The sequence below is a fragment of the Tachypleus tridentatus genome, chromosome 6 (assembly GCF_004210375.1).
Source record: "Tachypleus tridentatus isolate NWPU-2018 chromosome 6, ASM421037v1, whole genome shotgun sequence".
Classification (NCBI taxonomy): Eukaryota; Metazoa; Arthropoda; class Merostomata; order Xiphosura; family Limulidae; genus Tachypleus; species Tachypleus tridentatus.
In genome coordinates, this window is record NC_134830.1 from 35,363,929 (window position 1) to 35,388,466 (window position 24,538).

At 33.9% G+C, this 24,538-nt stretch overlaps 1 protein-coding gene across 4 annotated transcripts in view; it reads left to right on the forward strand.

Moving 5' to 3' along the window:
- Positions 1 to 24,538, forward strand: part of LOC143252235 (retinoic acid receptor RXR-alpha-B-like) — a 94,312-nt gene that overhangs the window by 49,667 nt on the left and 20,107 nt on the right. For 2 of the 4 annotated variants that reach the window (XM_076504071.1, XM_076504070.1), the window contains exon 1: positions 8,320 to 9,484. The exons of 1 other annotated variant lie outside the window; for it this stretch is intronic. In XM_076504071.1, the coding sequence (XP_076360186.1) occupies positions 9,370 to 9,484 (115 nt within the window). In that variant the 5' untranslated portion in view covers positions 8,320 to 9,369. Of the gene's footprint in view, positions 1 to 8,319; positions 9,485 to 24,538 lie in introns of those variants that run through there. One more of the 4 variants, XM_076504066.1, reaches the window with a different exon arrangement.

The following is a 24,538-nucleotide window of genomic DNA, read 5'->3' on the forward strand; positions in this document are numbered from 1 at the left end:
GTCGCGGGATCAAATACCGGTCGCACCACAAATACGCGCCCTTTCAGCCGTGGGGGGCGTTATATATTTACGGTCGATCCCACTATTTATTTGTAAAAGAGTAGCCCAACAGTTCGCGGTGGGTGGTGATGGCTAGTTGCCTTCCCTCTAGTCTTACACTGCTAAATTAGGAACGGCTAATGTAGATAGCCCTCGTTTAGCTTTGCGCGAAATTCTAACCAAACCTCTTAATGAATTTAAAAAGTTTATATTATATATATTTTTCTATATTAACAATTGGTCTCTTCAAAACCTAATAAAAATCACCTTCCGCATTAAAAAGTAACAATCAAGGAAGAAATCGTTTGGATTTTGACTGATAGAAGGAACGGGGTTAGAGGAACAAAAGGACAAGCAGGGCTTATAATGCTAACACCCGTGGTGAACACAGCACAAATACTCCATTGTGTAACTTTGCGCTTAAAACAAAAAATCAAAAAATTAAATACTGCTGGAGATGTATGAATCTTCAGGTTTAGTCACCGCCTGACTATAGCGTGAATAGTTTGATTTGTTTATTTGTTTGTTTTTGAATTTCGCGCAAAGCTGCACGTGGGCTATCTGCAGTAGACATCCCTACTTTAACAGTGTAAGACTAGAGGGAAGGCAACTAGTCATCATCACCCACCGCTAACTCTTGGGCTACTCTTTTACCAATAAATAGTGGGATTGAGCGTCACATTATAACGCCCCCACAGCTGAAGGGGCGAGCATGTTTTGGTGTGACGGTGATTCGAATCCGCGACACTTGGAATACGAGTCGGACGCCTTAACCAACTGGCCATGCTGGACCTGCGTGAATAGTATGCCCGTATAATTAATCAGAAATTTCATGTTTATTTGCATTGCATGTGATGCCCAAAATTCACACATTTAGTCCCATAGTTACGCTTAAAAAACAATACTTTGATTTTGTTTTTCACTTATTGGTAAATGATCTAGTTGATACTGGAATATTAAAACGCGGTTTTTTTTTTCGTTTTTTATTGTGCACCAGAAAATAAACCAGAATAATACATTACTGGAATATTACTTATATACTTTTTATAATTATATGTGCGAGAATAAGCAAATTCATATGCCTTAAAACCAGTTGGCATGGTCTTAAGTATTCACTGAAAAAAAAAAAAAAAAAAAGCTTTCTGGAAACAAAGTGAAGGTATCGTCGCAAAGCAAAAATGTTATTAACGTTTAAAGATGCCACCTGGTGCTGGAAAACTCGTAGATAGTATAGCTTGAAGTAAAGTGTGCTGTGGTAATTCCACGTAATTGTGAAGAGAAAAGGCTTAAAAAGCCTCGTGAGGAGCACTACTTTGCTATTGAACAAATTCGAAAAGCTCAGAGGCGATCACCTACGAATGTTAAATTCTGGAAAGTGGGCCTACTCTATTACTGTAAAGTTTAAGGATATATAAAGTACACGTATATGTGACATAGTGATAAAAAAAAGTTTAAAAAGTCATTTTTAAAACTAATGGAAAATTTCTTTTTATGCATTATGCGTGTTTCAATAACGTTTTTTTATTATTTCTGTTAATAGAGATAATTAAAGGTATACCTTATTTCACTTTAGAACTTTCTTCTATATGTCAAGGTTTGAAATAACCAAGTCAATTCCACTATAATGCCACCAGACGGCGCTGTAGATAAAACATAAAAAAACTAAAAGAAACCTGCTCCTCCCCTTTACTGATTCGTCAAAACTAGTTATTATGTTTCGTGAAATGTGTTTGATGGAAAAACATTATAAATAGAGGTTACTTCTTCACCAGCAAATACAGAAAAGTAGAACATTCGTTAAGAATGATAATCTGACATTATTTCACTTAATATTTTTTTACTCTATTACACATAGAGAAGAACAAAAACGTTGTCATTCTCTTAGGAAAAGATATATATAAAGAACTGGAAATTGTGAAATCATTAGAGACATATTACTTAGTGTATTCGGTAGGAATATAGTTTTATTGTGTTTCTACCGAGAGATACTTAAAAAACGGGCGAACTGGCCACAACATCTTTGTTTGTTTGTTCTTAATTTCGCGCAAAGCTACACGACGGCTATCTGTGCTAGCCGTCCCTAATTTAGCAGTGCAAGATTACAGGGAAGGCAATTAGTCATCATCATCCATCGCCAACTCTTGGGCTACTCTTTTATGAACGAATAGTTGGATTGACCGTAACATTCTAACGTCCCCCACGGCTGAAAGAGCGAAAATGTTTGGTGTGACGGGGATTCGAACTCGCGACTTTCTGATTGCGATTCCAGCGCCCTAACCATCGATCAATGCGGGGCCCAACATCTTTCGGTGCTATCAGTTAACCCAGGACCGACTCGTTAGATTATTGATATAAATTGAAAATAAAACTGTAAATTAGTTTAATAATGTTTAAGTTTTGCATGTAATAATTAGTTAATTTTAATTACTGGGCCACCCTGACTCCCCCAGGTCCGCCACGTTTAAAACGGAGCCTAAATGAAAATAAACATCTCAACCCAAACTATCATGCACATTAAGTGAACTCTTAAATATATCAAATTAAAAGCCATACATTCTTCAGACATTGAACCAGAAAATGCCGAAACTAAAATTATTAAGTCCCTTAAATGATCTTTATAATTTACTGTGGTGGAGAAGATATTTATAGTTCATATTTTAATTCACCTCTATAAAGTGTTGTGTAAGTTAAAGTGTTCTTTTATTGTTGTTCTGAAACACATTTTTAAAAAAAGGGTGTAACACAGGATAAAACATGCTGAACCTGTTACCTTCGAAGTCATGAAACTTCATTAAATAGAGGAAAATAAATAATTTTGTCTGTTAAGGAAAGGAGCGAAGCAAGCGTACATGAAAAAATACGTTGTTTTTTGGTGTGTTTTTTCAGCTAGTGTTAAGTATATGTTGTGAAGTACTGGACATAAAGCCAGTAAGGAAGGTTATAGTGTCTCGACCATAAACTTTAGACCTTAATTTGTTTCATGTTATTTTTTCCTCCTTTGTTCACAATACTAGACGCTGTTTTATCAGCTTTATATATATATATATATAACATTTACTTTTTATGTTGTCCCCTTCCTTAAGTATTCAAACTTGTGCTGGTTATATTCCTTGCAATTTTCTTTTATCCCTATTACTTACTTATGAGTGAAGCCTAGCATGGCCAGGTGTGTTAAGGCGTTCGACTCGTATTCTGAGGGTCTTGGGCTCGAATCCCCGTCGCATCAAACATGCCCTTTCAGCCGTGGGGGCGTTATAATGTTTCGGTCAATCCCACTATTAGTTGGTAAAAGAGTATTACAAGAGTTTGCGGTGGGTGGTGATGACTAGCTGCCTTCCCTCTGGTCTTGCACTGCTAAATTAGGGACGACTAGCACACATAGCCCTTCAGTAGCTTTGCATGAAATTCAAAAACAAACAAACTTACGAGTGTGTGACTCACCACAGGAGGCAACTTGTTCATTCATATGTGAATCTATATATTAGAGACAATGCAATATTCTATAGAAAAAATAAAAGAAGATGTTGTTCTCAGATTTAACTTGTGTATTGTCATGCATCGTTGACTAATCTTAGAATTAGTAACGTTATTCTTCATTTACTAGACAATGTCATTCAGGGCCTAACGTGAAAACAAACTATGTATGTGTATTTAATCATTTTTATTGACGTGTAATGAGACAAAATCAATTTCATTTAGTGGAAACTTCCCATAATAATGCTACTATTGATCCTGAAATATTCAAGAAATATAGACAGTTGAAAATAAATGGAAACTTCAACTTCTTAAAGTAACTAGTTTTGTTTTTTCAAGTCACCTTAAAAAAGTCTCGAATATTATTGGGCGAACAGGACCTGTGCTGCTGCAGCTTTATAACGATTTTAATTCAGCGCATTTGATAATATATTTTTGTTAACTTATGATGGAATTAAATAAAGTTCATTCAGTGAAATTTGCCAAGTACTTTCAAACTAATCCACAAAACTTATATTGAATGAATACGTTCAACAAATTGACAGGGTATCAGAGTTTTCTTGACAATTCTCAACCACCGGCCTAGTATGGCCTGGTATTCGATTCTACCAATTTGAGAGTCGCGGATTCGAATCACCGTCACTGAAAATGCTCGCTCTTTCATCATAGGTACGTTATAATGTGATAGCCATTCCCACTATTCGTTGGTAAAAGATAATTCCAAGAGTTGGCGGCCCGGCATGGCCAGGTGGTTAATACTCTCGACTCATAATCCGAATGTCGCGAGTTCGAATCCCCGTCACTGAAAATGCTCGCCCTTTCAGCTGTAGGGACGCTATAATGTGATGGTCAATCCCATTATTCTTTGGTAAAAAGAGTAGCCCAAGAGTTGGCGGTGGGTGGTGATATTAGCTGCCTTCCCTCTAGTCTTACACTGCTAATTTAGGGACGGCTAGCGCAAATAGCTCTCGTGTAGCTTTTCGCGAAATTCAAAACAAACCAAACCCAAGAGTTGGCATTGGGTGGTGTTGACTAAGTTCTTTCCTCTAGTCTTACACTACTAAATTAGGGACGGCTTGTACAGATATCTTTTTGTATAGCTTAAATTCAGAATAGACCAAACAATACTTACCCACCGCATCAAGATTTGTGACTCTTGTTTGTTTCTCCGATAATTTTTACAGCTGTTTAATTTATCTAACATTTTCTCATAATTTGAGTTATTCACAACGACAAATAAAAGTACTAAACTGTAAGTAGTGAAACAGGCTAAGGTTGGAGTTTCGGTGAAAGAATGTGTTGGGTTTCTCTTTCCTTCTTTGAAAAAAATGCACTTTTGACCCGAAAAGATCACGAACTTCAAGAAAATGGACCCAGGTATTTTTAAGTAGTAGTTTTTTAATTTTTTAAACTTACTTTTACTCTTATATATTTATATTTCATAAAAAGATAAAATATTAAATCCTGTTCAGTCGAGAAAATAATATTCAAAGAGCAAATGAAGTGATATCGTCAGAAAAAAAAAAAAGTTACTTTCTGATAGCGAAAAAGATATCAATGATAGGGCTATGTACATTAGAAGCAGGTGAAAGCTTCCGATGTATTCATCCACCCATCAGTGGCTGTGTGGTAAGTCTAAAGATTTATAATTAAAATACGAGTTTCAATGCCCATGGTGGGCACAGCAAAGATAGTCTGTTGTGTGTATCTTTCTGCTTAACAAACAAACAGATAAATTCATACACAAATGCCGGTCTCAGTGACGATTTTGTTTGCTTGAGGTCTTTGTTTGTTGGTTTTGAATTTCGCGCAATTCTACACGAACGCTATCTGCGATAATCGTCCCTAATTTAGCAATGTAAGACTAAAGGGAAGGCAGTTAGTAATCACCACCCACCTCCAACTTCTCTTTTACTACCGAATGACTATAATTGAGAGTCATATTATAAAACCCCACAGCTGAAGGGGCGAGCATGTTTGGTGTAACGGATATTCGAATCCGCGACTCTCGAATTACGAGTTGATCGCCCTAACACCTGGTCATAACGGGCCGGTATCTTTGTGTTGAGTTCTCTTTCCCAGTGGATTCATTACATATGAATACACTGTTAAATGTGGCTGTCTGTTGTTGTAGTCATATAATGTTTCAGCTTTTTTTTTTTTAACTTTCTATACAGTTGGGTGCGTTTAGGGTTCAAAAAGAACTTTTCTAGCAGTGCACCACTGAAACCTAATATTTTACTTCAACAGAAGCAGTAAAAATCAAGGATTAGTTTCGCATCCTTTTGAATATTAACAATTTAACTTTAAAACTTTGTCAAATAAATATTTATTTAATTTTGCTCACCCCTCTCCACTAAAAATGGCTCATCGGCAGCCTGAGAGGTCATAATACTTAATTCTGGTTTTGATACTCGTGGTTGTCAGGGCACAGATAGCCCATTGTGTAGCCTTGTGCTTAATAATAAGTAGAATGTTTAATTTTGTTTGTTTTAAGCACAGAGCTACTCAAAGGGCTATCTATGCTCTGCCCACACAAGTATCGAAGTCCGATTTCTAACAATATAAATTCGTAGACATATCACTATGTCACTGGGATTAAGAGGATGAAACCATTTATTTAACATGATTCATCGAACGTTTCGGAATCTACTTATGCCGTGATGAGCGAAATGTTAATGATATTGGAAATAATGAACTCTGAAAACATTCAGAAGGAATTAGGGTTAGCATTTATAAGTAAACTGAAGAATACAAACAATTGTTGAAATTAGTAAAGAGCAGGAAAAACAGTTTATGATTTCCATGTTCTTCAATATCTGGCTGTAACTTGGGCATTTCCCGACCCCCGTGGCCATAGAGGCCCAGAACGTAATTGATCAACCAGAAGATTTCATAGCTATATAACTCGTGATTTTTTATTTCATTTCTCTTCTGTACTAAATCAGATGTTATATCGTAAACATCAGAAACTGAACAAACCTGAAATCTTATATTAATATGTGCAACTATATACTTTTACATTTCACTATATCAGCATCAAAAATAACACAAACTACTGTACTTAACTTGGTTTTGTTTGTTTTCAATTTCGCGAAAAGCTACAGAAGGGCTATCTGTGTTAGCCGTCCCTAATTTAGCAGTGTAAGCCTAGAGGGAAGGCAGCTAGTCATCACCACCCACCGACAACTCTTAGGCTACTCTTTTAGCAACAGATAGTGAGATTGACCGTAACTTTATAACGCTTCCACGGCTGAAAGGACGAGCATGTTTGGTGTAACAGGAATTTGAACCTGCAACCCTCGGATATTGAGTCAAGTTCGTTAACCATCTAGCCATACCGGGCTTACTTAACGTGAAGACCCACAACAACGAATGGCATGGAAGAACTTGTTAGTGTCTTTTTTTGTGAAAAACAGATGTCTGTCCTATTGTTTCTATGTAAAATTTAATTTTTCAAATCATATATAAATATACAGGTTCACTGTGGTGAATACAAAAAATAACTAAAAGCACCATGTATTAAAACAATTAACGTTTACGCATATTTTTAACTAATCAATTTATATTTTGCTAAAAATTAAATTAGAAAATATTACACATTTCAATTTTTCGAGAATAAAATATCTGAGTAAATAAGAGAAACATAAAAAGTAATAATTTTTGTATATAATATTATCGTGTCGCATTAAAACAGAATTACCTTATGACGCACGTGGGAAAATTTGAAGAAACCGTGAAAATTAGTTTATGGTGCACATATGAAACTAGTTCTAATAAAATATAAATTTAGTAAACATGGGTTAGGGTTTATAAGCGAGGTTTTGTATCTGCCATTTTAGTAAATCTTTGATTAAAAAGGGGAGGTTTGGTTTGGTTTGAATTTCGCGTCCCTAATTTAGCAGTGTAAGACAAGAGGGAAGGCAACTAATCATCACCACCCATCGCTACTCCTTTACCAACAAATAGTGGGATTGATCGTCACATTATAACGCCCCCACGGCTGAAAGGGCGAACATGTTTGGTGTGACAGGGATTCGAGCCTGCGACTCTCGGATTACGAGTCCAGTGCCTTAACTACCTGGCCTGCTGGGCCAAAATGGGGAGGAATTGTATAATATTAATCTCAAATTAGATTCTAAAATCAGTTTAAAAAGCCAAAAATCTTCTTTTGGTAAGAGTGACAGTGGATCTGATTTAAGTGTTTAAAGTTGTAAAAGAAATTGATAATTATATAATTATAGGACTAGGAGACCGAAGTATAGATTTAGGTAACGTAGAAGACGTTTTCACCTAAAGACAGTTTTATTTTTTTAAATAAGGTGGTTGACTTATGGAATGTGTAGCCTTCGGATGTAATAGTGCGAGTTTAAAATAAAGCTTGATGGACATTCGAATGTCAAGGGCCTGGCTTTCTTTTTTTTTTTTAATTTAATACTTTTAGTCTGATTTAGAGGATGGGACAGCCGAAATAGACCAACAGTTCCTTTTGTTGTCCCTAAACATTATGTTAGGTTGAAATATACATTCAATGAAACACGTAAATAAAATGTATTTATATCTTATGAACCGCGTTTGTTTTTATTAGCATTTTTCCCCCACTCGTGAATCTGGATTCATTAATGTTTAGAAAATAATTTCACTGTGAAATTTGAAATAAATCGTACGTGACAATGTGGAAAGGGAGGGTGTTTCTTTGTAAACATACCCGAACTAGGAATGAAAAAATTGCATCACATCCGTCACTGTATTCAGCCGTGAAACTATTGGCCGACAAACCTGACTTGGTTTTTCAAGGGCACCTGTTCATGTGCCTTGAGCGTCCGGCCGACTACTTGATGGGCGAGAATATGTTGAGTTCTGTGCCGTGTTAAGCCACATTTATCGTCATTGTTTCCCTGCACAGATTGGATCTTAATGAAGGTATCCGCGTGATTGGTTGGTTGCTCATTTGCACGAAATTCTGTTACTGTAGGGTTTTTACTTGCCCTCAGTCCGCCCCCGTTTTCGTTCCGAGTGTACAGACAGCAACAGCCACATTCTCCTGCTTTAGAGGGCGCCGGCTGACTCACGCGGGCTTGTAGGAGCAGCTCAAAGTCCTGGCTACGGCTAAAACATAATCCAGCCTTGCCGAGGACACGTGCACTCCTGGTACCAGTCAGTTTTACCATTTACATTTTTTTTTATGTAACATCAGAAAAGTTGATTTTTCTGCGTATGCAGATTCACGCTCTTCTCCAAGGTTAGTTCATGCGCGAGGGTTTGAAAGATCTACATGTGGCACAATGTATATATATAGCAGGCGCATCGCGTATACGCCATGGATATACGTGTCTATGGTTTTGTTTTAGACGCACTTGTCGTCTAGCCGTCTGACTGGACTGGGAGCTAAGCTAGTACACGCTTCCACATGTAGACTGCATATAGAGTACATTCGGTTGGTGTTTCTCACCCAGACAGGCAGTTTTAGTGGCGGATCGATTGGGATGAAACCGTCACTGACCTGGTGTTACACGTTCGCACGTGCATGATATGGTCTAAAAACGTGTGTTCGATTTTTTGTTTCGTTTGTCTGTACTATGACTCTAGCGGCTTTTTTTTAAAAAAAAATCTATACATAGGATCTTTGGTGGGAAAATATAATTTCTTGAGTTGTTAATACTGTTACGTGTAAGTTCAGCATGTCAAATCCAATTTCATTATATTTTTTGTAAGCGAAAATGAACGTGCTACCCTCTTAGATATTTACTATTTACGTTCTATTTCCCACCTCAGTACAATACTTTTTTTCAAATTTCTTTGCCTAATTGTGTAATACAAAACTATCTGCGGCGGTTTTCACGCCTTATTTAAAGCATGGAAGGAATATTGACGAAGAAAGAGCGTCTGAAACTGTCTGTTACAGAGCTGTTATATGGTTCATCAAGTAGCGGTTGTTCGACCCCCAGCTGGCTCCAATCCCCACTACCAGGTAAGGTGATTCCCCCTACTTATGGATTTTCACTCGTAAAACCACGTAATTACATAATCATGGTATATGCTATTCTGTAGAAATATCCAAAGTAATTCTTATATCATGTTTTCATTTTAGCATTTTGTGTATATATTACTGTATTTGCTTTTTCAATCCAGTTAATGTATCTGTCCATTTAAACATTTCTATCTGCCTGTTATCTACTTATTTTCCCTACAATATATAAATACTGAAGGTTTTGACTACTTGTTTAATTTTTGATGAATATTTCTTTCTGTCCATTACCAAATATTTAAATCTTCCTATTTGTGTTATCGTCAGAACAGCAATGTTGGAAATGTGAACTTGAGTACAAGGTAAGGCCGATCAGACTCGATGAAAGGTGTCTCTGTGTGTTTTCTTATAGCAAAGCTACATTGCGCTATCTGCTGTACCTTTCGAAGAGAATCGAACCTCTGATTCTAGTATTGTAAATCTGAAGACTTACCGCTGGCCCACCAAGGGACAGGTGTGGTGTGTGCTGGCAGTTTAATTGTTTCACAGACACCCAAAGATGTAAATAGTTGTATTTAATTTTGGTTTTAATGATTTGGCTGGTAAGTGACTCTTTGATCTTATGTGGTAATACTTAAATATTTATTGTGTCTATCTGTCTTTGTTTATTAAATACAACTATTCCCGCTCTTTGTTTATTAACTCATGTTCGTATGCCACTGTCTGTCTGTTATTTATATGTCTACATAACAAGAACAACGTTATAATACGACCAAAATTTATAATTATTATTCCATTGCAAACCCTGGTTGTCATCATTCATAATTGGATAATGTCTGTAACTATAGCATGCAAACGTTGGGAATATTTCATTTATCAGTGTCAGACGTCGATGTAAAACTCGCCAGTAAATATATTGAACAGGAGAGCTTGAAACCACAGCAAACGTACTGCCTTTTGCTGTCTGTTGCCGGTTAATAGGAAGGCAGTCACCCTTGATATTTAGATATAATTAAACAGCCATGAAATAGTACAATGTAAAATCCTCAACATCCACCACTTTTTAAAACATTATAAGATATAAAAAACAAAATATATTCTTACAGTATAGATAAACCCACTCTTTATTTCTATAAAACTCCCAATCTATAGAGCGGTTTATTATGGACAGTTAATGTATTAATTGCATTGCAATATATTATATGACTTTGCACTTTTTTATGTTTCATTAGGATATCTTCTATATATTCATTAACTTGTCTTTCTTACCATAATCTTCCTTCTGTCGATTTAACACAGCGACATATCTGCAGACTTATAGCGTTAGAAACCTGATTTCGATACCCGTGGTAGGAAGAGCGTGTATAACCCATTGTGTAGATAATTACAAACAAAAAATAATAATGAATAATTTATAGTGTAAAAATATATATATAACATAGTGTTAAATAATCCTTGCCCTTATTATGATATTTAATAATTTGAATAACGTTGGTAAAAAGTTACATTTCACCAGCTTAATCCAATACATACCGAAACATGTTTTGTTGAAACAATGTGAAAATATAAAGATCATTTCAACCAGATACCACACTCGTCGTAACTCAGCTACCATGAAAAATCTCTGGTATTAAAACGAGAGACTAGTTTTAGAACTGGATAGAGCAGATATAGTGTAATTAATATGTTAGTACATACATTCCTACTTGCTTTCCCTCAGAAATTCTCATTAGTAAAACGTATAAGTGAGCAAGTAAAGTTGAAGGCCGACAGTTTTGTCAGATGAGACTGTTTTTCATGTTGAAAAATAGTTCTCGTAGCTACGAAATAGGCATAACAACAGAAAGTGCCTTTTTGTTTAAATATAAAATTTCTTCGTAAAAGAAACTTTATACGTAAGTTAGTGAAGTATGTTTTCCATAATATCACCCCAAACACCTTATTCAAGGCATATTTTGATGTAACTGTAGAATACAAACAATGGAAAAAAAAATGACGCATTGCATTTGCACTTCTTATGTGCACATGATATTGCTAAATCTATTTTTGATTATTACTGATATATATACATAATGTAAAATCATTGCATGCACTGGTACGGCACACCCCTAGCTATCGTAATAGGCCTGTTCCTATCAGGATTTCATACAGATCGCTGTTTGTTGAATGACGATGTTGTCTATTCTAAAGTAATTAGTTAACATATGATATATATTATCCTGGAGAAAACATTTAAATCAGTTAAACAGATGAAAATATAACAAAGGGTGAACTTTCTGTGAATAATAAACAATAAGTATAACGTATAAATGTATTTTTTTTAATATATAAAAGAAGTATTAGTCCTTTATTAGACGCCCGTCATGAGGAACGTTTGAAGTAGCATCGTAAGCCGGCTCTAAGTCTTACAAATACTGATATTTCTAGTTGCTAAAATTCAAGTAACTTATCTACAAATCTTACATAAACACGCTGGATAGTATAGTACAATTTTGGTATAATCATGGTTCTCCAGTGACACAGCGGTATGTCTGCAGACTTATACTGCTAAAAACGTGGTTTCGATACACGTGGTGGGCAGAGCACACATCGCCCTTTGTGTAGACTTGTGCTTAATAATAAAAACAGTTATCAAGAGATGGTTTTGTAAAAGTTTCTAAAACTGAAATTCGGATACATAACGTATGAAAGACAACTAATAAACAAAAACAGTTTAATTTTACCGTTATATAAATACACCTGTACAAATAAACTTTTTAAATTCTAGATGGCAAATTGAGGTGGTTTTTTTCAAAGATTTTACCTGAATGTCTCATTATAATAGCAATATCATTGTTTTTTTCATTTTAACAGTTTCTGAAATGCAGTAATGTGCAGGGAACGTTAAAAGGACAAGGGTGGTTCATTGCTAGAAAAAAAGCACTTTCCAAAAACCATAAAACAAATCTTTTTTTTTTTTTTGAGAAGGTAGAGGAAACTGTAAGCTGACTCTTGTACACATGGGGTAAAAAATAACCAATAAGAAGCAAACTGATTCTCTATTTACCCCCTTCCCCCTCTCAGGGTTTCGTATGGTTATTAACACTTTTACGAATAAAGCAGAGAACAACGTTTCGACTTTCCTAGGTCATCTTCAGGTTAACAATACCCATACCAATCGTTCTGAGATGTATTTTTTATTTCAAGTGGGTTTCTCGTCGTCAAGAAACATCGGGTTTCGATACACGTGGTGGGCAGAGCACAGATAGCCCATTGGTTAGCTTTGTGCTTAATTGCAAACAAACAATATTCCTGTTTAGTCGGTCTAATAAACTTTTTTTTTTAATATAAAACCAAACAGTGAATTCTTAGTAGCATCTCAATATTATTTTCTTATCCTAAATATTTATTCCTGTGTAACATTCATATTAAAATTCGATTTTTTTTTCTAATAACTCGCAGTAACAGAAGTGTGGAATCAGGCGTATCTTTTGGTAGTTCTTGACAATTTGTTTCAGGTTTGTAACAAAGAATACTTTAGGGGCATAAGGATAGGACGGAAGAGGCTAGAGCCCATCCAGCCACTCCCTTGTGCATGTTACTTCTGGTATACACAGGGGTAACCTGCTCCGGGTATGTATCGCCGCTGATACTGTGCGTGTACTTTGATTTAGTTCTAATCCAACATAAGAAAATTTTATTGGACAATAAATAAATTGATTTCATAACATGGGTATGCTAACTATTAGACTACGCTCAATCTTGAAAGGCGGTAATAAGTTTTAACACATCCTCCCACATAAGCAGCAAATTCCATTACCTGAAAAGTCCTTATAACGTAAAGACTTGTCTCCTATGGGATAGCGGATTTGCAACGCAACAAACAGGAGTTTGATTCTCTTCGGCGGACAAAGCAAATACGCTGACGTAGTTTTGCTATAACGAAACACATACACAACTTAGGGCCAAATAACGTCGATATGCAAGGACAGTATCTCCAGAATTTCGTTTAGGTAAAATTTACCTTCCCCTGTGCCTGTCATGATGTTTGTTAGTTTTTTTTTAATTTCGCACAAAGTTACACGAGGGCTATCTACGATATCCGTCCCTAATTTAGCAGTGTAAGACGAGAGAGGAAAGGTAGCTAGTCATCATCACCCACCACCAACTCTTGGGCTACTCTTTTACCAACGAATAGTGGGATTGACCGTCACAGTATAACGCCTCCACGGCTGAAAGAGCGAGCATGTTTGGTGCGACGAGGATTCGAACCCGCGAGCCCCAAAATAAGAGTCGAGCGCCTATCTCAAACTCGTGTTGTGAAAGCAAGCCCCTGGATATGGAGCTCTCCAAAAATAAACATTACACTTTCTCTCCCTTCTGACGTAATATTTCCACAGTTTGATGAAATATGTATGGTATGTTTAATATAGGTATGAGTACCACATCATATCAAGTTCGAGCTATTATTGCCAAAGCTGCACAGATCCGTTGCCACCATATCTTAAAAGTCACGTGTTTCCCTTCTCGACGGGAAGTACGTGTTTATATGTCGAGATGTATTCCTCGCATAGATCGAAACTGAGATGGAGCATGTCATTGACATACAAACCAGATGGCGTGTGTGTCTATGGATATCATATTCTTCTAATTAATTACAAATAATCAAGATTGTTTTTCTCGTAAGACTCACATAAATAAAACATGTTGATTCTTAATTTTTTCCCCTTCTGCTATAAATTAATTTTCCAATTAAAAACATTAAATTTGGCGGTCATGTGTCGTACCGACTTACAAGTTTCACGTAAGATTGTTAGCGATGTTGAGTACACAAATTCTTTTTGAAATGTGATATAATCAAAGGACGATAACTTAATGAATTATATATATGCTCTTTGACATAATGTTTATGTTTATAGAAATATTAATCACAAGTGACACTATCTCTATAAAAATTATTAATTAGGCTTCACATGTACAGTTTTGGTGTTCATGTGTAAGAAGGTATTGTATATTGATATATTGAAAAGGGAAAAGTTCATTCGTTTTGGGGTTTTCGCCCAAAGCTGCTAAAGGGTTATCTGCTCTGGCCTATCCTACGTTTTAATTCTTAGACTATCCTACATGTTGGTTGGTTTGGTGTTTTTATGGCACAAAGCAACTAGGCTATCTAAGCCCTATCCTATAGGTAAAGCAACTAGTAGACAATATCCATTGTTGACTTTTTGGATTGCTTTTGACTGAGCGAATGATGGGATTTAACTGTTGCCCCGATTTTATTTTTTGCAATAATAAGATGTTAGCATTTGTCCCACAGTCCAAAATACTAATTACTGAGGTACTCTTGACTAGAGGACGGGATTCGAAAAGTTATCTATTGATAATAAAGTTAAAATATCTGTAACTTAATTTCTCTTTATAAAATAATAATATGAAGTGGTCTTATCGAAGTTTACGATATTAGCTGGGGATAAAGGTCTCTGCTTTCCTTATGCTATGTTCTTAAGGCTGTAAAACGACGAAAGAACAGAATTCTAAGATTGGAGAAAGATACGTTAAGTTCCATTTAAGATAATTTTATTTTTCAACAGGGCAACTGTTCAAAGGATTCAGTTCCCTTTGAAAGTAATGTAGCCTTATACTTTGCAAGGCTTTGAGAAGAGAATCACTGATTTATTTCCTAACAGAGATAAAGGATAGGTTTGAAGGATGGAATAGTCTCTTGTTCGAATGTAACATTTATGATATTTGAAAAGCAAGCTGTATCTCAGTAGTTATGACACTTTAGTCATTTGTTTTTTGTACTATGACATCATATAACAATATTATTAAAAAATAAATATAATATTGTGCATCTAAAAATTTATTTTAAGAAATTATTCGAATACGCACATATGGCGTAATGGATATACAAGCTTTTCTCACATTAGTAAAAATGTAATCTTCAGGAAAATATTAAATATAACTTGTTCAGGATCAAAAGTTAATTTTAAAATTATTCGCTTAAAGTCCAATATTGCTGTTTAAAGGAACATTTGCTTTCTGGCCAGGTGGTTAAGGCACTTGATTTGTAATATGAGAGTCACGGGTTCGAATCCCCGTCGCACCAAAAATGCTCGCCCGTTCAGCCGTGATGGCGTTATAATGTGACGGCCAATCCCACTATTCGTTGGTAAAAGAGTAACCCAAGAATTGGCGGTGGGTGGTGGTGACTAGCTGCTTTCTCTCTAGTCTTATACTGCTAAATTAGGGACGGCTAGCCCAATGGTCCTCGTGAAGCTTTGTGTGAAATTCGAAAACAAACATTTTCTTTGTGGTGGTTTTTTTACTTTGTGCAAGCCCCTGAAGGTCACATGACATAAATGTATGAAAAGGAAAAATATTAAAAAAAACACCTTCATTCAAGCTTAATAATAACTTTATCACAAAAGAAATGAAAAACGTTTAACGAGAGGTAATTATAGAAATTTCCCAAATATTTTTATTTTTTTTAATTATATATTTATTGTTTAATTCTAATTATTGTCTTATGGTAGAAACATTTAATATAAAGAGAATGCATAATGGAAAACTTGTGACTTTTACCAGTCTAGGAATGATTCGTGATCAGTGCGAAATATTAACTGGCTGCACAGACAAGAAACACAAATTCGTTGTTTCCACGTGTCTACAAATGCAGTCACGACGTCATATTTCTAAAATTGAGCCACGTCTCATTGCGACCGAAAATGTACCCGAAACATAATAGGGTTACTCCATTGGCAGAGATGCCCGGTATGGCCAGGTGGGTTAAGGTGTTCGACTCGTAATCTGAGGGTCGCGGGTTCGAATCCCCGTCGTACCAAACATGCTCGTCCTTCCAGCCATGGGGCGAATGATGTGACAGTCAAAAAAGTTGGTAAAAGAGTAGCCCAAGAGTTGGCGGTGGGTGGTGATGACTAGCTGCCTTTCCTCTAGTCTTACACTGCTAAATTAGGGACGGCTAGCGCAGATAGCCCTTGTGTAGCTTTGCGCGAAATTCCAAAACAAACAAACCATTTGCAGAGCGTGCGTAGCTAGACCGTACACAAATATAATACCCTTTTTTACAAATTTCATGGTAAATGAGTTTGATTCTGACTACAAAAGAAAAAATATATATATGTATATGTATATGCTGTTATCTTGTAGCGCTCACTGTTGAATAATATATTTTGTTGCTAAGGCGCAGTTTCTCTTGTCCTTGAAACCAGTCTGTGTTCGTTCCACTTGGGGAATGATTTAAATTTTAAGAGCGTTGACTTCATAGACACACATGTTCTCCTATCAACGAGCTTCCATTCGCATGGGCGTGGCGTAGTTAATCTGCGTTTTTCTTTTGTTTTTTTAATTTTGTTTTATTTGGCAATAGACAAAAATTACAGAACTTAACTTATAGAACTCTTTTTCTGCTTTTAACAACAGCACATGCATTCCATAAACAGATGTGTCAAATCCAAATTGTAGGAGTTGATATTTTTATCGGTAAATGCATAAATCCAAGCTGATACCACACTACTATTTTTAAATGTAGTCTTATTAAGTCAAAAGAATAAATATATAAGCTCCATTGTGTTAGCTAATCAGTAGGGACGCTTTTTACTTTTGGCCTTGACACCAGATGTCACTTCCTGTCACTGTGCGTGGTCTTCCATACGTCGTGATTTGAACATTATTTATTATCATACTGTTGTGCATTTCGCCTTACACATAAATTATTATCTTTAAAAACATGCTATTACTTACAGTTTGTAAAGTCATAAAACAACAGCAGTTTATATTTTTTAATAATTTGCTAAATTAATTTATTAAAATAGTTAAAATAAACGAAATGCATATAATTATAAGGCAACTAATATATAAATCTTAGTTTACGAATTTAAATGTGTTCCCAAACCAAGTTCAGCAGCTGATGGTGAAAAAGAAAGGCCTCAAAGAAAAAAGTTACCTCACTTTCCTCTTGGTGGACTCTGCGGATAGCCCGATGTTACTTTGCTAAAAGAAAACACGCACGCACCTCACTTTCAGAAGGGCGCGATTTGGGCTTTAGTAAAGCTTTAGATTTACGAGTTGGCGAGTCAGATTCAAATCTGTGCAACACCACAAAATATTCCTGGCGTGTCAGTCTTTTGGTGCGTTATAAAGGTAACAACTAATTCCTTAACGTGAATAGTGAGTGGTAAGGTGTCGCTACTGATTATTTTCCCTTTATTAGAAATTAGTTGAAAATTAAAAAGTGTAACCATAGTAGTTTTATCACAAAGACAAATTCTCCTCCAAGAATAATGGATAATAAAACTCCTGCTTTTGATATTTATTCTAATTGTATTATACAAATATTTAATATGATTTTTTGACAAACATGAAGTTTCAGGGTTGATACGAATTATATTTTTGTTATATTATTATTTCAAAAATATATTACATGTGTTAAAGTCATACTATCTGCAGTAAGATATATCACGAGTTCATTCATAATTTCCTATTGTTTCCTCTATTTATTTATTTATTTTTAATGTAGCGAAGAAAAAGAATTAAACGTTTCTATTTTTTGTAGAACAGAAATATAATCATTACCTATGTGTAATCAGTTAGGTATCATGACCCTCAATCCAGGATGTTGCATGGAGAGCCTGCCTGAGAAATTACTTCAACATATACACAGATTCTGCTAGAAAAGTGGGTGGGGCATCACCTACGTCATTAACATACTCACTGAAGGGTGGCATTATTTGCTATGGTTGGCCTTGGCATTAGGCTTTTGTATATGGGCAAAAAGGATGTTGTCTCTGTGACTAATATAACTGGTTGTAGAGGCTCACTAACCTTTGTCTTCGATAATCGCTATTGAACTTTTCTTTTTTTTTTAACACAGTTGCTACCAAAAATTTTTGCTTATCTGATGTAACTATTCTAGAAGTTAATTTAAGTATTTACATAATTGTTGATAGTTTGTTTTGCGAATAATTAAAACCAAAAATAACACAAATATAGCCTACATTTATTAAGAAAAAAATAATTTTGAACTACAATTATTTTCTTTTTTTAACGATCTCCCTTGGTGGCTTACTGGTTACTCTGAGGTCTTAAAAAGCTAAAGTTTGATGTTCACTTCCCCATAATGGATAGAGTGCAGATAGTCCATAGTGTAGCTTTGCACCAAAACCAACAATAAATATATTAACGAATATATCAAACCAAATGAAAATTGTAATAATTTTATTTGTAAAAGCATTCCTTTTCCTGATTTCTCGTAGTCTTCCCCTTTTCCAACATACACAACTCTGATTATAGCTATATATCCAAGGAAAGTAAAATAAAACCTGCTTACATTTTTACCACTCGCTATATTATTTGCATTAATATTCTCCCCCCCCCCACACACTTCTAATAAGAAAAATAATGGTACATAAACCTTCCACAAAAGGGAATTAATCCTGATGCAAAAACTCTTATTAAAGTAAAATTAATATACTGGTAATTGTTAAACAAAAAATTAATAATCTGGACTATTATAACCATAAACTTGAAAAAGTCAGATAATTTGTAAAAATGGTAAAAGTATAAGGGAAAATTGTCCCATAACCTATATAAACATGCACACCATGTTGTTTAAGTGTGAGTATTACTAATGTATTTTTACGTAATCTGGATGAGTTACTTCATTGTTTTTTTATCTCATGATAATTATTTAATTCATTATATTTGGTAGTAGATTACAGACAAATTAAAACTTGTATTTTGAAGGTGGCCTATATTTGTTTTGAAAATTATATACAAAAACATATATTTCCTTCAACCGACACAAACCATTCATTTATATATTTTTGTTTTATTAAAATCCGTTAAGAATAGAACTTTGTAAAAAATACATAAAGTTCTACAATGTAATAGTAAACAAAATGTTTAATAAGTTTGGTAGAATGGCAAAATTGCTTTTAACAAATATAAGAAACCTGATTTAGTCTTAATATTATTGATATTTTATTAATGTTTTGGATTGGAAGATTGATTGTTTGTCAGGAAAATTAGGCAAAAAAGCTATAAAATGTATGTTCTTAGCCTATTTTTTCATCAAAATGGAGTTGGACATATGACTGGTTATATCAAATATTCTTTTGTAATTAAAAAATGCTATTTTTTCTCTTGTAAAGTTTCATTGCCCCTTTTTAAATATTATTTTCCATCATATATTACCTGAAGTAAGTTCACAATACTAAAAAAAAACATGTACAGCCAGATATGGTTGGTAAATCATATTAAAAAAAAAGGCAGGAGATCTCTAGTGCTTTTGACAGGTGGATCTGGCTTCTTTGGAGGTGAAGGCAGAATATGATGAGAAAATTGTTTTGAAAGATTTAAGTGCTTTATGAAATAAACTTTTAAAATGTTTCCTTATAACAAATATATTAAAGTTTATTGTTGATATAAAAAAAACAAACTAAGTGGCTTGACATGGGCAGGTGGTTAGGGTGCTTGACTTGCAATCAGAGGGTTGTTCACCCTTTCAGCCATGGAGGCATTATACTATTATGGTCAATCTCATTATTTTTTGGTATAAGAGCAGCCAGAGAGTTGGTGGTGGGTAGTGATGACTAACTGCCCTCTCTCTAGTCTTTCATTAGTAAATTAGAGATGGCTAGTGCAGATACTCTTCATGTAGCTTCACATGAAATTCAAAAACCAAACCATTAAGTATAGCTTTGAGTACTTACAGGGTCCACAGTATGCATATTGAGTAGGAATACTAGAGTTCATTTTTCCATTAAAAATGTTCGAAGATGAAAGTCCTTATTTGAAGTATGATTTGGGTTGCTATTTCTCAGTACCATCCATTTGCTAATTTAGTAGAAAGTATGGCAGCATATAATATTTGTCTACTTATTTATTCAAATGGTATGTATGTAGTTAAAACATTTTCAATAAAGACAGTTTCTTTAAGGGTGAATATTTTGAAACAATATGACAAACAATATTTTTGATCAGAACAAAATAATATTGCTATAAACAACTTGTTTAATTTAGATGTTAACTAGAGGGTACACGATATTAAGATCAAGTAAGTCCTAATATACCTAGAACAAGTATACATTTCAAATACAATATCAGGTGAATCATTGAGAGGTTAGTTTAAAAGCATGTTTAAAAATAGTTAAGTGTATTGTTAAGGGAGTGTAGGGTCTTCAAAATAGAGAGTTTAATTTGTTTGTGTGTGTTTTTGTGAAGTGTTTGTTATCATACTTGTTAAGTTACATATTAAAAGTTAATTAATTTGTTTTACATTAGTTAATGTAGTTTGATTTCTAACAGAGGGCTATAATAAGATAGCATACACGAATTCAAGCTTATAGAAGAATTAAAGAAAGAAAGAAATTTCTCTTTATATGGATTGAACATGGAATTATTATTTTTGTTTAATTCAGGTTTGTTCTAAGGGATTAGTGTTGTGACTTACAAAAATAATTAATTAATCAAAATTAGTGTTTCAAATTCTATTAGTTTCAGTTATTCCAACAATTTAAGTACTTGGGAGAATTATTAATTAATGAACTCAATAATTAACCACTTACCACATAGCTGTATTTATTATAATTGTACTGCAAAAATATATTAAAATAATAATGTTAATGCACACTATTTGATCAGTTTTTCATTTATATTTAACTCTTCTAACATTAATTGCTCTTATTAATAAAATTATGTTTGAAGTTGAGAATCCACAAAGGGTTCAGAGCACCCAGAACTGTGACATGAATACCTAAACTGTTACTATGAAATTTGCATGGATGAACACAGAAGTGCTTCAAGTAGTACCTTGCCATCTCCATTACCAATACCTTACACACAATACTAAAAATGAATCATTTATCAATAATTCATTAGTGCTGCTTACTGCAAGATGTTGTTTATTATTCTCAGTAACAGAAAAAAATTCTCAAGAACTAGAAAACTAACCACAGCCAACATAATTAAAGGAAATCTTATAACATTTTATACAGTTTTATTTCTTTTCCAGTTAATGCAGTAAAAAACTATTTAAATTATTTTATGCAGCAGTTTTAGCATTTTTAGATAGCTTGTTAATCATATTCTTTAAGACAGTGTGATTTGTTCTTATTCAGAATGCTTATAATGTAATAAAATTGTGTCAATAGCTGGTGTGTAGATAGAAATAAAGAAATCCATATCTTTGGTAGATTGTTTAGGCAGAGTATTCATGATGAAACTTTGTAGAATGAACTGCAACTGCCAAACAAAGTTTCATCAATTTCATGTCTATTAAATTAGGTAGTTAATACTTTCCAATTTGTTGGCAGCATTTCATATAATTAATATATTTTATATTTGTTTTGTATGCGTTTATTTGTTGAATTAAATAGGTAAAGTAATTATGGTATTTAGCAGTAAGGAAAACTGTAATGTATACAAATTGAATTCTCTGAACTGAGAGAAATATGATTGTTTAAATAACACACATTTTGTTTTCTCCTTGAAGAAGTTAATGTTGTATTTCTAACTGAGTAAGTGAATGAAATAACTTTATGACAGCCTAGTAATGTATTATATTTACTAGAGAAGTAATTAAAATTCAGTTTACTCTTTTAATATTAAATAATTATCAAACAAAGATTACTTATTAGCAGTCAGTAAACCAAATTTCTAGTTAATGGGAAAGGAATAAAAACTAAAATTCCTGTGTTGTGTAACTGTAAACTACTGTTCAGAATTCTACTGTTTAAAGAACTTATTGTGTATGTGTAACAATATAATATTGCTAGTTAGAATTGTTTTGTATTTATGTAAAAGAAAACAACAAAAAACAACTGGGAAGCAACCAACATGTGTGTAACACTAAAATGTTTAACATTCTTCTGATGTGTGAACTAACACTGAAATACTGATGATTAGAATCCTTTCTCTGTGTGATTGTAACAGTATTAGAATTGTTGCTAGTTAATGTATCTACTGTGTGTATAGTACTTTTAGAATACTGCTGGTTAGCATCCCTACTGTGTGTGTAGTAATGTTAACATTCTACTGGTTAGCATTTCTGCTGTGTTTCTGCTCTGTGTGGTAGTGAAATACTGGTATTTGTATTAGTAAAAATGTAATATATCCAGAACCAGTATTAGTTTAACTGGCTCCTAAGCTGCACATCCACCAACACTGAAGCCTCCAACAATTCAGATCCATAGGCATCTATCTGCCTGTGTTTCTATTCCCTACTGTCAGGCATAATTGTGCGAATGTAAGACACATCTTTTTGTGTTTGTTAAATTATATAAGCTATCTCTGCTGTGTTTGTTAGTAAGATATTATCAGTTATGTTCATAAGACTATTGTAATGGTTTCTATGGTTAGGCAAATTTTTTTGAGTTATTCTATAAATCATCATACAAATTACATTCCACATAATGAAAACCTCTTATTTCTTGTAGTTTTTATTCTACAAGTTAGCTTTACTAATGTTTACCAATAGAACTAATTTCATAGTAGACACTAGTACAATAATTTCACTTATTGTACCTACAGCACTTCTCATGTCTCTTGCATTTTGTTGAAAACTAGTATAGTAATCACAAAGTAAAAGTAATAGACAAGTGATTAACAACTTGTTAACTTAGTAATCAAACCACACTTACTCTAGCATAACCCACATTCTTGCATTTCTTAAACTTTCAATAAATTTCCAGGTGTGGAACTACATACTCATCAGGTAACATCTAAACATCTATTAGCCAACATTCATAAAAATGTCTAAATTAAAATAAATAACAACACTGCAACAACAGTATGCTATATATATTCTCTTTCTGGTATCAGGATACTGTTGGTTGGTTTGTCAGAATATGCTAGCTGTATCTCTGTCATGTGTGGTAACATAATACTGATGGTTGACTATGTAAAGAATGTGCTATGTACACCTTTGTAGCTTCTAATAGTTGATACAAATCAGTGTGGAAAAACATTAATGAAAGTTTTATAGAGCTGGTTTGAAACTTAAGGAAAGGTTTAGTTCATTAGTATTGATAAAATATTGTTAGAGAATAATTGTAAATTATTATTATAATATTTTTTGCTCTATGTCAGTTATAAAAAGGTTTTAAGTTATTAACAAGGAGGTATGCCAACCTTACAATTTTGTTTCATGGACATCTAGATGAACAATTTCCTTTTTTACTGACACTATAATTTTTTGACTGCTAATATTAAAAAAAACATTTTTTACTACTTTTAGATTTACTTACAGGGTTAAACTGTTACTTTTTATTGGCAGTCTTGGTAATAAGTAAAATCATTATTATAAACAATCAATATCTTTCTAAATGTTATTAATTTCTTATTACACAATCTTTATACTCAGAGGTGAAATTCTCAGATAGAAAGAGTTGGTACTAAAATGTATTTACTACAAAGGAATTTGCTTGTATACATAATTTTAAACATATTTAATTAAATTTTATAACAACACTCACAGTGAGTACAGTTGTTGTTTTGACTGCTACATAAAACTGCTTGATTGTTTTCCCTATAATATTAAACTTTTTTTTATAAGTGTAAAAAAGACATAGATATTTAATAACACAACTAAACAAAAAGTTTTCTAACTTTAAACCTATCCCCCTAGATGTTTTGGTTCCCCCACCAATACTATTGAATCACAGAAACACATTATCAGAGCTCCACTATTAGGGTAGGTACTGATTACAGCATCCCAGCCAATAAAACGTGTCATTTGGATACATTTGTAGTTACTGACTAATACAAGTTAAATGCCAGATGTGACTGTGTTATTGGCTTGATAATGATTTATATTGAATATGTTATATAACTTATCCACTTGATCTTGTTGCCAGCAAAAACTAATGTCATTTGATCATTTATTGGTTCATTTGAAACATTTTAATGATTATTTAGGTTAGGTTAGTTGTGACATGTCTTCCTTCTGACATTATGATGAAAAGCAGATCAAACAAGTCCCAGCACTGAGTACTGATTCACTTCTGCTTGCATTTTGTGTAAATAAATAAGTGAATAACTGATGAAACAAACAAATCT